General features: G+C 43.5%; 1 protein-coding gene across 2 annotated transcripts in view; it reads left to right on the top strand.

Moving 5' to 3' along the window:
• The window catches only part of LOC139401032 (cytoplasmic linker associated protein 1a), a 99735-nt gene that overhangs the window by 40019 nt on the left and 42119 nt on the right, over positions 1 to 17597 (top strand). For both annotated transcript variants that reach the window (XM_071145560.1, XM_071145564.1), the window contains exon 7: positions 5784 to 5854. In XM_071145560.1, the coding sequence (XP_071001661.1) occupies positions 5784 to 5854 (71 nt within the window). The remainder of the gene's footprint in view (positions 1 to 5783; positions 5855 to 17597) is intronic.

The raw sequence follows: 17597 nt of genomic DNA on the forward strand, positions 1-17597 counted from the left end.
CTTTCAATCAAAAGTGCATTCTGAAAATGATCGTCTCACTTTTCTGCAGTGCCTCCCTGAAAGCTGATCATTTCATTTGTCCCTAGTGTCCAGCTATCCACATAAAGCCTCATATCCTCTGGTAGCCTCAGACCATAACCCCAGAATGGCTGTCTAGTGTCTTCTATCAGTGGTCATAATCTACTGATCCCCCTCCACGAGCTCTGCCCTGGCCTGCAGCGTTTAATAAAGGAACACTCCTCCATAACCACTAGCTAGCTAGCTGCCCTTTCACTGTGGCTGTCAGACCTCCAATTAGTGAAGCACCATGGGTAATATATAACGTTACCGCTGCCGCACCAGCCTGCCTGTGGATTGGCTGTAGGGAAGGAATAGAGTGTGGTAGCCAGACGTCAGTCTTTATTGAATGAATCCATACATCAATACACTTGTTATTGGATTAGACCGTCCACTGTATCGGGATGCCTCATTGGAGAACAGCTACTGAGGAGAGTTTGGACGCAGGCCTGCGATAGGCTAATTTTGGCCACAGAGGCTCTTGAGTTGATATGATACCAAGTGATACCACCGTATTTAATCATGATGGTAGTGGGTGTGACGGGGACAATTGTGATGACTCAGCCTGGCCTCCAGCTAAGTGCCTGCATGGTTGAGTTGGGAAGGGAAGCATATTGATTAATTCCCATTTGTCTCTGTGGTTCGAGAGTTAAAGGGGAACATCTGTTCTGAACGAGCCATCTGTCTCTCTGATCGCCCCCCCCCCCCCCCCCCATTTAGTTTACTGCTGCCATTTTTGGTCCTTGTATTAGTTATCATACCACTCTTCATTGTTTTAGCTAGTATTGCAAAACTATTTCCCAGACCCAAAGGGAAGAGATGCCTTTTTATAAAGGGAACGTGAAGAGGGTAAGCTTATTTGGTCTCCCTTTAGGAGTGCTTCCTCCGCCCATGATTAGATTTGGTCTGGGGTGTAGGCCAGGGTGGGTGCTGAGGCTCTCTTGTGACCACCTGTGCCCTCCTTCTGTCTGTAGTCACACTCTCAATCCATTTACTCCAAGAGATCCATGAGCAATTACAATGGAGATTAGTTAGATCCAGTTCAATACTAACTAAGCCTTCATATCCATATGTTCAGAGGAGATTCCTCCTGCCAAATACCTTGTATTTATTTGATTCAACATTTTTAATAAAGCTTTGAATACATCAGTCTTCCACAGTTATATATAATGAATGTGATTTAAAGTCACTGTCCAGTGAAAATCTCACTTTTAAAATTCAAATAAGATTCTGTTACCCACATAATGTTGTTGACTCATCCTATTTTGTGTTTTGTATTTGTGTCCAAAGCATAAATTGGAGAAAAAAACACTTTAAAAAAAACCCACCTAAAAATTGTCTCTCAAAAATGCTTGCCATTTCCTCATAGAGGATGATGTCATCCTCCTGAGGAGGAGCAGCTGGCCAATCAGCGTTCTGTTTTGGGGTGTGACCACATCAGGGTTTCCGTTAGCCGGTAATTGTTGTCTTTTTGGTCATAAAAAAATATAATGAAAAGCTGATAAATAAAAATGTTGCCAGCCAAAATGACTGGGAGAAAAACAAAGCACTCCAAACAAAAGACAATGAAAACATTTATACTCGTAAATGATGATTATGAAATAAACCAAAACTTGTTTCTCAGAAGTGAACTCTACAATGTTTCTCTCTGAGAACGAGAACGGTAAATGACTGTATGCCTAATTAGTAATACAATGCACTTCTAGAGTGACAGGACAAAACAGAAACAGTTATGTCGAGGGGATGGAGACCTGCAAAGCAATGAGTCAGAAAGGAATGTAACCAAATGATGGGTATTAACAGGTACTGTACATTTACTATGTGTGACATATGTAATGGGGAATTTGTCAAAATAAACAATCAATCAAGAACAAACAATTCACATGAAATAATGAATGCACAAAATTGACAGGAGACAGCTGAGTGGATTCTGGAGCACTGAGCGCATGCATTCTGGAGAGAGACGGGTCTGTAGGCTATTTTCGCCTCACACCCCTCCCCTTCTTCTTGTCTCAACATTTTAAATTATACTCAAGACACATTATATTCACACATATTTCACACGTAACTCCATAATCAGCTAGGCTTTTTGCCACTCTGAAAGACTACCTCAAATGCCATTTCTCTCCTGTTCTATTGGTTTTCATATCAACAGTTCTTTCATTGTCTAGAAGACAAATGCACAATCCTAGTCACAGTAGCAACCCATCCTAGTTGTTACATCTTTAAATTCACCCTCTTTCTGAGTTTTCTAGCTGAGATTTTCACCTCTGTCATATACCGCTTGAATCAGGTGTGCTTTTTAGAATGGTGTTTTCCCTTTTCCACGTGAATCGCATTTTGGCAAATGTTTGAAAATGACTTTTTATTCGCTGCTTCCTTACAGGAGTTGCATGTTTTGTTAAGATGAATTGCCATAATGGAAATGTGATTTGTGTCATGCGGAGAACTGCCAGTGGACGCTCTAATGTGTTACACACCCAACGCATAAGTGTCCGGTAAATGTGTCTAATGGCCGGTAAATTAAAATCTTCCCGGTCACGTTATCTGGCGTCATATCTTCTTAACGGAAACCCTGGACCACACCATTCCAACACAGAAAAGCAGCTTTTTAAAGTACTTAATAAAAAATAAATGGAAGGAAAACGATGTCACTCATATTGTAGTTAATTAATTCTAGGTTATATTTAATAGAAATCTGGAAACACTGGACAGTTACTTTAAATAACCTATGTTGCACACAGTGTGAGAATGTTAAATTGACAAAATTAGAATGACAAACTGCCATCTGTGGGAAAAGTAGATATTGAATTAGAACTGCTTGCGCGGCCCCTTTATACTATACCAAGTATACCAAACATTAAGAACACCTTCCTAATATTGAGTTGCACCCCCCCTTTTGCCCTCAGAACAGCCTCAATTTGCCCGGTCTTGGACTCTACAAGGTGTCCAAAGCATTCCACAGTGATGCTGGCCCATCTCGACTCCAATGCTTCCCACAGTTGTGTCAAGTTGGCTGGATGTCTTTTGGGTGGAAAAACCCAGCAGCGTTGCAGTTCTTGACACATACCGGTGCGCTTGGCACCTACTACCATACCCCATTCAAAGCCACTTAAATATTTTGTCTTGTCCATTCACCTTCTAAATGGCACACATACACTATCCATGTCTCAATTGTCTCGATGCTTACATTAAAAAAAATTAAAAAATTATCCTCCCCTTCATCTACACTGATTGAAGTTGATTTACCAAGTGACATCAATAAGGGATCATAGCTTTCACCTGGATTCACCTGGTCAGTATGTTATGGAAAGAGCAGGTGTTCTTAATGTTTGTTATACACAGTATATGTGTATGTGAATATAATGAGAGATGCAAATTGTGGAAAATTGCATTCGAGTGTAAAAGGATTTAGCTGCCTACTAGACACGTTCTTGTTAAGGACGTCTATGCAGCATTTTCCCTATTTGACACCAAATATGTTCCCTGGCTCATTTTATCAGTGTAATGCAGTGCTGATAAACCCTAAATCTTTAGTACATCATACAGTACATCTATACGTGTTGTTGATTTGAGTTTGCAGAGAACTGTAGCTTAGAAATATCTGTCGTAAACATGAGTTAGTTAGCGACCGCTCTCAACACAGCAGCTGAGCCAGTCCTCCCATATTGAAATTCCTCAGTCACTTTTTGTGTTTGAACTGATGTCTCTGGGACTGTCAGTGACTGATTATCCCTGTTCACTAAATAACACATTCTTTAGATGAGATGGAGAGGATCTGTGTAAGTATGAGTCAGCAGTAATTCTCCAAGTGCTGCAGGCTGCTTTTGACTTACAGGTACAATATGGATACAGAGACACTGACAGAAACACGTATGTGACTCTTCCCCACTGTAAGGGGAGAGAATTGTTATTATGTAGAATGGGGGAACTTAGATAGAATGTAATACATTTTTATCAGTCCTGCCTTCAGGTAGAAACCTGAAACCTACTCTACATTCTCCTGGCCACGGTCATTCCAAACATCCATTCTACCTATTAAATGATCAACTGCCAGTTTTATTTGATCTATTTTAGGGGTGGGAATTGCCAGCGACCTCACGATACGCTATTATCACAATACTAACACTACCATTCAGAAGTTTGGGGTCACTTAGAAATGCCTTTGTCTTTGAAAGAAAAGTACCATTTTAAAATACATCAGATCAGAAATACAGTGTAGACATTGTTAATGTTGTAAATGGCTATTGTTGCTGGAAACGGCTTCCCCGGTGCACAACTGAGCAAGAGAACAAGTACATTAGTGTCTAGTTTGAGAAACAGACGCCTCACAAGTCCTCAAATGGCAGCTTCATTAAATAGTACCTGCAAAACACCAGTCTCAACGTCAACAGTGAAGAGGCGACTCTTAAGATGCTGGCCTTCTAAGCAGAGTTGCAAAGAAAAAGCCAAATCTCAGACTGGCCAATAAAAATAAAATATTAAGATGAGCAAAATAACACAGACACTGGACAGAGGAAATCTGCCTAGAAGGCCAGCATCCCAGAGTCGCCTCTTCACTGTTGACATTAAGACTGGTGTTTTGCAGGTACTGTTTAATGAAGCTGCCATTTGAGGACTTGTGAGATGTCTGTTTCTTAAACTAGACACACTAATGCACTTGTCCTCTTGCTCAGTTGTGCACCAGGGCCCCCCACTCCTCTATTCTGGTTAGAGCCAGTTTGCGTTGTTCTGTGAAGGGAGTAGTACACAGCGTTTTATGAGAACTTCAGTTTCTTGGCAATTTCTCGCATGGAATAGCCTTCATTTCTCAGAACAATAATAGACTGACAATTTTCAGAAGAAAGGTCTTTGTTTCTTGCCATTTGAAGCCTGTAATCGAACCGACAAATGCTGATGCTCCAGATACTCAACTAGTCTAAAGAAGGCCAGTTTTATTGCTTCTTTAATCAGAAGAACAGTTTTCAGCTGTGCTAACATAGTTGCAACCAGCTACAATAGTCATTTACAACATTAACAATGGCTACACTGTATTTCTGATCAATTTTATGTATTTTAATGGACAACATTTTTCTAAGTGACCCCAAACTTTTGAACCGTGGTGTAGATGCCGATACAATATGTATTGCGATTCACACGATTCTTTATATATTGCGATTCGATACTTAGCTTTTTATCGCGATTTGATGTTCCAAACATATTGCTCACCATATATCTGCAGCAGAGGGACCAGAGAGCCATAAGAAAATTGAGCTTTGATCTGTCATTGAAATAAATGTGCGGGAAACAAATTGGCTCCCTATTTAAAAAGAAGATGGGGAACACGCTAGGAAGGAAGAATACCGGAGTTTTGGTGCAGGTACAGCCAACTTGTGAAACAATTCTATTCCGATATTGTCAAAATCATACAATATAGAGTCAAGAATAACATCCCAATGTGTAACTGCATTGAGTTTCTTCCCCCCGTCCCTAGTCTATTTTTGTTCTAGTTTGGCTCTCCACTCTTCTGAGCAGGCCAGGGGGAAATGTTCTCTCTGACAGGTGGAGATCAATACAGTCCGTTGAATCATTCTCGGCGATTCATCTTCCTGTCACTCTCTCTGTTTCCTGACCTGTTTTCTCTCTCTTCTTTTCTCTTCCTTCCTTTCCTCAATCTCTTAGGTTGAATATAACCCTCTGTAACTCATCTTTTGGTTGAATATAACCCTCTAACTCTCCTTTTGCAGGTTGAATGTAATCTTCAGCCGATTTGATGAAGTCCAAAGATCTGGGAACATGATCCCATCCTCAGGTTCAGGTGAGTGATGCAGCTGTTGATTCATGGTTATTACCATGGCTTCTCGAGGTGTTTGTCTATGATTGCTTCCTGTGTTCCTCTCTCGTTCCTGTTCCTGTGTATTTTGTATGCGCTTCTCGTTTCTGGAACTATTTGAAGGACTCCACATGCGGTGTTATTGGCTGATGTTGACTAAGCTGAAAGCAGTTTCTCATGAAGCTATAGGGCTCTGCAGTGATGGCAATGAGGAGATCTACCCCATCTCTCTCTGTCTTACAGGTGACTCTGTCTCTGTAGGCTGGATATTTAGGCACATTTTGATTTGGGCTGTTTGTCTGTCTTAGTTTTTGTTGTTCTCATCTGTGTGAGAGAACTAGGCCAGCAGCTATGCTTAGAAATGGAGTTCCTCTCTCCTACGGTTGTATTCTCACTCACTCCTCAATCGTTCCTCAGCTTTCTCTCTTCCCCCTCTCTCACCACTTGTTTTCCGTCCTCTCCTTTCTCCCCCTTGCTGTTCGCACCTTTGTGGCCTGGCTGTCTCCTGCCCATGTTAGGTCCACTCAGCCATCATGCCAGTGTGTGGGTTAGTGTGTTGGTGAGAGGAGGCCTGAGGGCCAGACGGACATCCTGCGGCTTGAGTGGAGGAGTTTCCCCACAGGAGGGCAGGCTCCTCTGGGCCTCAGATGTCGCATTCCCTCAGTGTGTGCATGTGTGCGCGTAAGACTGTCCTTGTGTGTTTCATAGAAATGTCGGTGTTCACTGTCGGTGTATAAGCAGAGCTGTGAGTTCTCTTTGCAGTGTCATGGGCAATGGCTCGCTGACTCCATCACATTCTAGCTGACTGGGTGTAGTGTTTGTCTGCAGGACAGGTAGAATGGCTGAGCTGAGGAGAACTGTGGAAGCTGCTCAGCATTTAGGAACTATTTTCCATGCCCTCAGTAACTTCTCCCTCAAGGACAATTACTATGGACTTTACTGAGAGACAACACATCTATCATGGCAATCTACCCACCCAGAGAAGTAGCCCAGTAAATATATTATATTTAAGTTAACCATACGTTTTCTGTTTTATTGTGCATCACAGCATTAACAATCCACCATGTCTGCTTTTGCTCAGTGTTGATCAGAGTCCAACTTTACAAAGGGAGGAAACCGTTCAAGGACACCTCTCTCGGTGTAAGGGCTTTGTTGCTTCACCCCCTCACTATTTAAACTCATATTTCCAGATTACTTTCAGGCTCACACGGTTTTGATGACATTTTCATTGGAAAAGGAAAAGTAATAGATGATTCATTCCATGACACTTATTAAACTGTTCATTATGTACTTGGCGCTGTCGTTTTGTTCTCCCCTAACGCTTCTGCTCAAATTAGGCGATGACTAAGATTTTCCCCTTAGCTTGCAACAAGGAGCTCAGCTCTCCACTCTGAGGGAAATAGTTTCTGTGGGGACGTAAATAGCAGAGGACAGGAGTGCAGTCAACAGAACACAACATGTAATGAGGGCCTTTTTGTTGTAGAGACGTGGGTCATATTCATTATGCACCAAACAGACTGAAACCGGGAGGGACTACCTGAACTTGGCCAATAAGAGATGCTTGTTGTTGTTGCAATGTGTTCTAATGAGTACTGCCATGGCCCTGTGCTGTGCAGCGTTGTGTGGGCCCGCTAGCCGTTGCCTGGAGACACAGATTGGGGTCAGAATGCTCTCAGCTAGTCAGTGAACTGAAGGAGTAGCTGTTCCTTTCCTTCGGACGAGATTAACCTCAGCCTCTCCTCAACCAGCTGTATCACCCCAAAGGAACACAGTAGACATGTGGCTAATGGACTGAAACCCAAGGAAAGGGCATTGATTGTTTGTTGGAGTCGTTATAAATAATGTTCTGAATTGCATGCCCAAACATTTGTCTCCCTCTCCCTGGGCCAGTTTGGTTAGAGCAATGGAGACTGAGTACTTCTTCTACTGTCAGGAGAAAACGTATACAATATCTCCCTCCACAAGAGTACACTTCAGAAACCTATTGAATTTAATCTCTATCTCTAGTTGTAATCTGTATTCCCCAAAAGGACATACATATGCTGCTAGTAGACCATGCTCCAGTTCAGTTGACTTGAACTAGGAGCTTTAGCAATGAATCGTCCTTGGATAGAGAGATGATGGAATATGATATTTGGACTGTCCTGACTCCTGAGGTGTCAGCACTGGGCTTTCCTCCTCGAGAGGTGAAATGTTGTGATATGTAGGGCGCTTGGCTGCTTTCTGATTGTGGCCTGGAATCTCATAAAAACGTACAGTGATGTCACATTGCTACATTAGGATTTGGCCTAACTCTCCAGATGACTCTTGCAGAAGGCTTCTAGGTACTGTTGATGATACACTTATGAGATAAAGATACAGACAGAGCAGCCATCTATTGACTCAGTTTGTGCTGCTTGTCGTGCTGTATGTTCACCCTCCATGAGGTCTCTGTTAAATCTCATGCCAAAGTGGTAGGAGAAATGTTTTTCAGCTGAAAGCCCAAATGTTACTCCTCTGCAAAATGAGGGGGCCACTGCAGCCTGAGCCTCTTGTTCTGGTGAGGGAGAGGTATGGCAACGGTATCGGGTGCAGTAGTCACAAGACTAGAACAGGATGAAGGGAAGGGAGGGGATGGAGAGAGGAGAACAGGGAGAGAGAGAGAGACACACGCAGACGTAAAGCAACATTCTCCCTGACTGTTCACTCTTCTCTCTGCGTGGAAGGAAGGAAGGCTTTGCACTATGACAGCCGGGGAAGGTAAGAGCATGAATGGACTGGACTCTTTAATGTCAAGGGCAGAAACACACTGGACTCTGGTTCAGGTGCTAATGGTTGTAGAGCTTTTCCTTCCATCTTTCTCTCTTTCCTCTCTCTCTCTCCTGGCCTATTTAGAGTTGCTACTGGGAGGGGGGGGGGGGGGGGGGGGCAGTGTTTTGCAAGGGAGAGAAAATCATATTAACCCTTTTCCTATTTATTTTGTGTCTTTCTTATGAGACAATGTACCAGTTTGAGATTGTATGCACATTTCATATTGTCCAGACGATGGGCTGTTGTATTCCAGCACTCTGATTAGAGAAGGATTTGTTGTTATTTACTATGTGAGCCATTCTGACTCTGGGAGTTGTTATTATGATAAAACAGACCACTGTTTTGGTGTGTAGTTTTATGTAGCCTATATCACACTGCTAACATTTCAAACATTGTGTTTCACGCCTCTCTGCCTCCCTGCAGTTTTAATGTAGGAACTGTTTCGCCCCCTCAGCCTGCTGCTTCACGAGTCTGTTGTTGGGTTCTGCTGTTTTGGCGATGCTGCGTCATCGGTCACGGCTCAATCTCTCTGTACCTGTGCCTAACCTCAGATCATCCTGTTCAATAAGCAGTGTTGAGGGCACTTTAACTAACATGTGTTTAATAGCCTACCTCAGGTAAAGATCTCTTATTGAGGTCTCCTCCAAGATGTCCCTCTCCCTCTTCACAACAGGAGGCTGCAGTGCCCCCAACACTTTATGACGTCTGTGTAAAACCTTTTTTGTTTATTTTTGTTGCAGGACATTTCTAGAAGTCATATACATAATGCAGTGAGAGGACTGAAGGATGGCTCTCATTGGAGTGTTATTAATAACTGCCTGCGTGATGGGCCTGAGCCAAGTCACTGTGAATTATGCTGGAATTATAATGTGTCAGCTGGTGCTTTGGTTAGAAAGCATCCTTGTTGTGTTAAATCCTTGGGGTTCCATGGTACGTTAGCTCATGTTAAGACTGTTTGTCTCCTACACGGTCCTGTGGGTGGGTGTGTGTGTGTGTGTGTGTGTGTGTGTGTGTGTGTGTGTGTGTGTGTTATATTAAACACTGCAGACTGGAGATGGCCTGCTTGTCTTTCCCACAAGGCTCAGCTCTGAGGAAGCAGAACACCAGTTGTTGCCTTGTTGTCACAGTTAAGACCATGTACCTGTTATAATGAGTCACACGCCTCACCTTCTACTGCTAGTGTTGTGGTGCTGACTGGGAGCGCTGTGTGAGCAGCCTTCTGTGTGTGTGTGTGTGTGTGTGTGTGTGTGAGGTTCTCAAAGACCAGAGATGGAATTAAGATTCAAAAGAACTGAGGATCGCACGGTGCAAGCTGCGACACACACACACACACACACACACACACACACTGGATGCTGCAGCTCTGTACAGCATAAAGAAGTGTTAAGTGCTCCACACGGTCTACGCAGCGGATTTGACGGAGCTTCGTTGGTGTAGGTCTCTGCGTAGTTCTACTTACTTTTCTGCAGCGGAATTTCTGGAACGCGACGCAAACTGTGAAATCACTGTGGCGAGCCCTTTGAAGAGAGTCTGTTTAATAGCTGTACTGTTATGTAAACACTAGAGTTCAGTCGGTTTTGTGCTGAGTCTGATGGTGTTGGACCTGGTGCGTTGACCTGCTCAGGTAAGATGGCTCACCGCGGTCTCTGTCTTTCCTCCCTGTGGTGACGGAAGACGGCAGGTTGAATTTAGTGCTGTTTTCTGCTCTCTTAAAATGCCACAACCACCCAATGGCCCAAACAGCTCTGCACTTAACAGTGGTCAGTGACTCATAAGTTGTTTGTTGTGTGTGTTTGTGACTGGGTAACTTCATGGGGCTGGCTGTCATGCATCAGGTCAAGCTGCTTTGTACCCTGTCGTGAAAGCTTTGTGTTTGTTCCCTGATTCAGAAGATATTTGGAAGGAAAACTTAGCTCATATTTTCATCCAGCAGCTTTTTGATCAAAGCTTCCTCTGTCAGACACGCTAGACTACGGCCGGGCAATACATAACCACACAGTTGATCCTCGGTCCTCCCTGGAAGAATCCATCTTGTCTGTTGTGACAGAGAGCTGAAAGCTGCTAGGAATTTCAGACGGGGTTGGTCAATATTATGGTGATATGAGAAAATTAGATGTACACAGGCAATCTGATCTTTTGACTTCCGACTTATACCACCTCCATATGTGGATCTGAATCCTAATACAAAGCCGATCCTCCATTTGCAACCTCTGTCTGGACGCTCGGATCAGATTTATGTTCCTCTGAAGTGTTTTTTATGCACATGACCTGCTGTTACCATGACAACCAAATCAAATCAATCAAATGTTACATGCTTTGTAAACAACAGGTGTAGACTAAAAGTAAAACGCTTACTGACAGGTCCTGTTCCAACAATTCAAGTTAAAGATTATAACAATTGAAATAGTGACACAAGGAATAAATAAACAGTGAATAACAATAACGAGTAAAAAATAACATGGCTATATACGGGGAGTGCCGAGTCGATGTGCAGGGGTACGAGGTAACAACCACCCCAAAACTTAAAGGAACAGTGACAGGATATGATCACTACATCTATTTGCTACATTAAGAGGCTGCATCAGAGTGAATGTGCACATTTTATATGGGTCACATTCCAGTCACTGTGGCAGAGTACCATTCCAGTGCTGGTCACTGGGGCAGAGTGATGGCAGGTAGACCCTAGACAGCTGTGTGTGTGTGTGTGTGTGTGTGTGTGTGTGTGTGTGTGTGTGTGTGTGTGTGTGTGTGTGTGTGTGTGTGTGTGTGTGTGTGTGTGTGTGTGTGTGTGTGTGTGTGTGTGTGTGTGTGTGTGTGTGTGTGTGTGTGTGTGTGTGTGTGTGTGTGTGTGTGTGTGTGTGAGAAGGGTGGACGAAACACCAGAGGCCTAGTGAGAATAACCTGTACCCATTCATCGACTTCCAAATGCCAGTGCTAGTATGTAAGATAAGTAGCCTACGTGCCCACGGGGATAAAAGAGAGAGTTCAAGGACAGAGTGAAGCTCTGTTCATTCAAACCAACCATTTGTTATGGCTTTTATTCTCTCAGGCTCCCTATCATATCCCCATCACTGTTGTTGGGAAATGTGATGCATAAATATGGACATGCATGTTGTTCATTAGATAAGAGATACAACTGTTGGTTTTGATAAGATGGATCTTGAATGATGTATTATGTTTTTGATTCCAGAGACCGAGTAAGCGAGACTGAAATCACTTACCATAAACAAACTGTGTGAATGTCCCTGTTGTCCACTTCATTCTCTGTCCATGAGGGTGCCAACCAAGTGGATTCTGTGAATAGCCATCTGCCCACGTGGACCTTGTAATGAATGAATGGATGTCTTTAAGGTTTGTGTAAGGGTTACAGGACCTACTTGCCAGGGCATGGGCGGCTCTGCCAAAGCTTAACTAAAGGTTTGCCACCCATCGGGGGAAACAGTCAGTGCATGTTACCAACTGGGTTTTTGCTTGGCCTACTAATCTGGTCTTCAGACAGTTTTCATCAAGTATGTTTGTTGTTGTCTGCTGTAACAGTGTTGGTTTTCAAAAAACTCTCCCGGCTTCAGTGTTCATTTGATCGGACTGTGTGTGATGTGACTTGTGTGTCTCAAATGCAAAACAAGCAGTTGCTACGTGTACAGTCTTAACAGCAGCAGTCAATGGACTGTGACTCTCTCTCTTTCTCTGCTCATCCCTCTGCTGCCTGCTCAGAGGAAATGGCTTCTGATACATAAGATACGGCCTCATTGCCTTCGTATCATCACCTCTCTGCTCTCTGCCATCAGAAATAAATGAAGCTCTGAGTCTTTAATTCAGTTGCACATTAACTATTGGAGCCCTAAGACAGTCACATTAACTAGCTGTTGAATGTCATTAGCTGAACTCTGCTCTGCTCTGCTGCCACTACAGTCATGTATATGCTTCCTACAGGGAGATAACGGGAAATGAATGCCTTAGACATTAGGGGGGTGCATGAGACAAATTATAAGATATATATCCGGCCGCATCCTAACAAATGAGATGAACATAGAAAGGTATTATACAAAGAACGCTAGGACTATAATTTCACTGCGTTATGCTGCTGAAGCTATGACTGGGCCAGTCATACCCCTAGGTGAAAAGTTGATGCACTGACCCCTCTTACTGCCCTTGCTACTACCATAGGAGTACCAGTGACAGAATATCCATGATCTATCACTGTCTGTCTTGCCATAGACCCGGGGGATATCTCAAAGTTCTATCAGTGTTGGGTTAACTGACGTTGCCCTTCAGCCTGCTGTATGGCCTTCCTCACTGACAGATAGATGGCTGCTGTCTTTCATCTCAACCTTTTTGATTGACTTGTCATTAGAACTATATGCTCCTCTGTAGGTAGACAGACAGACAGACAGAACAAGGGAGACAGAACAAGGGAGACAGAACAAGGGAGACAGAACAAGGGAGACAGAACAAGGGAGACAGAACAAGGGAGACAGAACAACGGAGACAGACAGACAGACAGGACAGGGGAGACAGACAGACAGACAGGACAAGGGAGACAGACAGACAGACAGGACAAGGGAGACAGACAGACAGACAGGACAAGGGAGACAGACAGACAGAACACGGGAGACAGACAGACAGAACACGGGAGACAGACAGACAGTACACGGGAGACAGACAGACAGAACACGGGAGACAGACAGACAGAACACGGGAGACAGACAGACAGAACACGGGAGACAGACAGACAGAACACGGGAGACAGACAGACAGAACACGGGAGACAGACAGACAGAACACGGGAGACAGACAGACAGAACACGGGAGACAGACAGACAGAACACGGGAGACAGACAGACAGAACACGGGAGACAGACAGACAGAACACGGGAGACAGACAGACAGACAGACAGACAGACAGACAGACAGACAGAACACGGGAGACAGACAGACAGACAGACAGAACACGGGAGACAGACAGACAGACAGACAGAACACGGGAGACAGACAGACAGAACACGGGAGACAGACAGACAGAACACGAGAGACAGACAGACAGAACACGGGAGGGAGACAGACAGACAGACAGACAGAACAAGGGAGACAGACAGACAGACAGACAGAACACGGGAGACAGACAGACAGACAGACAGAACACGGGAGACAGACAGACAGAACACGGGAGACAGACAGACAGAACACGAGAGACAGACAGACAGAACACGGGAGGGAGACAGACAGACAGACAGACAGAACAAGGGAGACAGACAGACAGAACAAGGGAGACAGACAGACAGACAGACAGACAGACAGACAGACAGACAGACAGACAGACAGACAGACAGACAGAACAAGGGAGACAGACAGACAGAACAAGGGAGACAGACAGACAGACAGAACAAGGGAGACAGACAGACAGACAGACAGACAGACAGACAGACAGACAGACAGACAGACAGAACAAGGGAGACAGAACAAGGGAGAGAGTGACTGGCTACTGTGAAGTTTGACTTATGGGTGTTTAGTTATAATGAGGTCATATAGCCCAGGCCATTGAAATGGCTGCAGTGTGTCTCACAGTACAAATGTGTCTCTGTGCTGTGATAACATTTCCCCCCAACAATGGCCATTGTTTGTTTTCTGTCCATGGTATTTTAGAGCCTGTGTTTTTTTTCTTCCCCCTTTCAGATCTGCACTTTTCGTGTCCCATTTGTCATAGCAGAGTCTGAACCCAAGCATTTAGTGTACTGCCCGTGTCTGAACTAGGCCTGGACTTATATCTTTTTTGTTGAATGTTTTTCGCGAATGTCATGGTTCAGAATAAATTCTATGTTGTCTGGACTTGAAGAGATAACTAAGCATTTCCCCTAACCCTGACTGTTAGGATGCTGTTGCCTGCTCTGTAGCCCCAGTCAGTCTGTCCACCACCATCTTTTGTGTCCAGCAGTTACATTGGAAAGTAATCTTCTGCTCCCCTCAAATCCCCCATACAACCCTAAAACACACATATTTGAGAGAAGCTAGTTTTGTCCTGCTTAAGGGTACAACGGTAGAATTGATAGGTGACATCATGACAGTAGTACACAACCTGCCAATAACATTTTATTTGTCACATGCTTCGTAAACAACCGGTGTAGACTAACAGTGAAATTCTTACTTACGGCCCTTCCCCATAATGCAGAGAGAGATAATAGAAAAACAACAACACTACCGTTAAGTTTGGGTTCACTTTGAAATGTCCCTGTTTTTGAAAGAAATCACTTTTTTTTGTCCATTAAAAAACATCAAATTGATCAGAAATACTGTGTAGACATAGTGAATTTTGTAAATTACTATTGCATCTGGAAATGGCAGATTTTTTTTGTGTAATATCTACACAGGCGTACAGAGGCCCATTATCAGCAACCATCACTCCTGTGTTCCAATGGCACGTTGTTTTAGCTAATCCAAGTTTATCATTTTAAAAGGCTAATTGATTATTAGAAAACCCTTTGCAATTATGTTAGCACAGCTGAAACTGTTGTTCTGATTAAAGAACCAATAAAACTGGCCTTTAGACGAGTTGAGTATCTGGAGCATCAGCATTTGTGGGTTCAATTACAGGCTCAAAATGGCCAGAAACAAAGAACTTTCTTCTGAAACTCGTCAGTATATTCTTGCTCTGAGAAATGAAGGCTTTTCCATGCAAGATATTGCCAAGAAACTGAAGATCTCGTACAATTCTGTGTACTATTCCTTTCACAGAACAGCGCAAACTGGCTCTAACCAGAAAATAAAGAGGAGTGGGAGGCCCCGGTGCACAACTGAACAAGAGGACAAGTACATTAGTGTCTAGTTTGAGAAACAGACGTCTCACAAGTCCTCAACTGGCAGCTTCATTAAATAGTACCAGCAAAACACCAGTCTCAATGTCAACAGGGTGGTGACTTCGTGATGCTCGTCTTCTAGGCAGAGTTCCTCTGTCAGTGTCTGTGTTATTTGCCCATCTTAATATTTTATTTTTATTGGCCAGTCTAAGATATGGCTGTTTCTTTGCAACTCTGCCTAGAAGGTCGGCATCCCGGAGTCGCCTCTTCACTGTTGACGTTGAGACTGGTGTTTTGCTGGTACTATTTAATGAAGCTGCCAGTTGAGGACTTGTGAGACGTCTGTTTACTCATTCAAGGGGTTTTTCTTTATTTTAATATTTTCTACATTGTAGAGTTATGAAATAACACATATGGAATCATGTAGTAACCAAAAAAGTGTTAAATCAAAATATATTTGAGATACTTCAAAGTAGCCACCCTTTGCCTTGATGACAGCTTTGCACACTCTTGACATTCTCTCAACCAGCTTCATGAGGTAGTCCCCTGGAATGCATTTCAATTAACAGGTGTGCCTTGTTAAAAGTTAATTTGTGGAATTCATTTCCTTAATGTGTTTGAGCCAGTTAGTTGTGTTGTGACAAGTTAGGGGTGGTATACAGACGATAGCCCTATTTGGTAAAAGACCAAGTCCATATTATGGCAAGAACAGCTCAAATAAGCAAAGAGAAACGACAGTCCATCATTACTTTAAGACATGAAGGTCGGTCAATCCGGAAAATGTTGCAGTCTCAAAAACCATCAAGCGCTATGATGAAACTGTCTCTCATGAGGACCACCACAGGTAAGGAAGACCCAGAGTTACCTCTTCTGCAGAGGATAAGTTCATTAGTATAACTGCCCCTCAGATTGCAGCCCAAATAAATACTTCACAGAGTTCAAGTAACAGACACATATCAACATCAACTGTTCAGAGGAGACTGCTGTTGGGGCGGTATGCGAATTGGAGTGGGTCCAGGGTGTCTGGGATGATAGTGTTGATGTGAGCCATGACCAGCCTTTCAAGGCATTTCATGGCTACAGATGTGAGTGCAACGGGGCCATAGTCATTTAGACATGTTACCTTGGCATTCTTGTGCACAAGGACTATGGTGGTCTGCTTGAACTATGTAGGTATTACATACTGGGTCAGGGAGAGGTTGAAAATGTCAGAGGCCTTTACTTGCGTTTCTTAAGCAGAGGAGATGTACTTTACAATGAGAGCCAGCACTCTGTTGACTTTACCACAGTCTCGTCTACAGCACTAAACATTACCCTTTACTTGGCCACACTTTAGGATGAATACTTTGCCTCTGCTCTTTTTCAGCGGTTGCTCATTCCTGTCTGCTCACCCTGGCAACCATGTTGGCAATCACCAATCATGGCCCTTAAGTAGGAGAGACCCCACTGGGATGGCAGCTCCTTGGGGACAGAATTAGTCTACCTTCCGGAGGACAGCATTTTTACTTTGTTGGCAGTCTAACACCCAGCTAGGCTAGAATTAATGAATAGGTAATTTCAAGCACAGAAGGGCCTTCATTAATGATCCGTGGTTTCTTATTGAAAGGAGTGGAGAGTTTTTGTGCTCTCTTATCATTGGCTGACCAGGCAGAGTTTGACCAGGCAGAAGAGCTCTGGTCCTCTGTGACACAGGCTCAACCAAGAGTCTCAGTGGTTTGTCACAGCTGTTCTATGGTTACCTTACCATTGTAACAGAGTGAATGTGAGCTCCTCCCATAGCGGCCTTTCAAGGAATGATATCAAGAAAGAGAACTCTATTCTCTTCTTCCCTCTCTCTTTTCCTAGTCCCAATATTAGATTCACATGTATTTCAAATCTCTGCATTATAGGGAAGAAAATTGTCAAATGCTTTAGTCATGGTTATTATTATTCAGTGCTGCATGAGGTACAGTTAAAGTGGGAAGTTTACATATACTTAGGTTGGAGTCATTAAAACTAGTTTTTCAACCACTCCACACATTTCTTGTTAACAAACTATAGTTTTGGCAAGTCGGTTAGGACATCTACTTTGTGCATGACACAAGTAATTTTTCCAATAATTGTTTGCAGACAGATTATTTCACTGTATCACAATTCCAGTGGGTCAG

This window comes from Oncorhynchus clarkii, chromosome 3 (genome assembly GCF_045791955.1).
Source record: "Oncorhynchus clarkii lewisi isolate Uvic-CL-2024 chromosome 3, UVic_Ocla_1.0, whole genome shotgun sequence".
Lineage (NCBI taxonomy): Eukaryota > Metazoa > Chordata > Actinopteri > Salmoniformes > Salmonidae > Oncorhynchus > Oncorhynchus clarkii.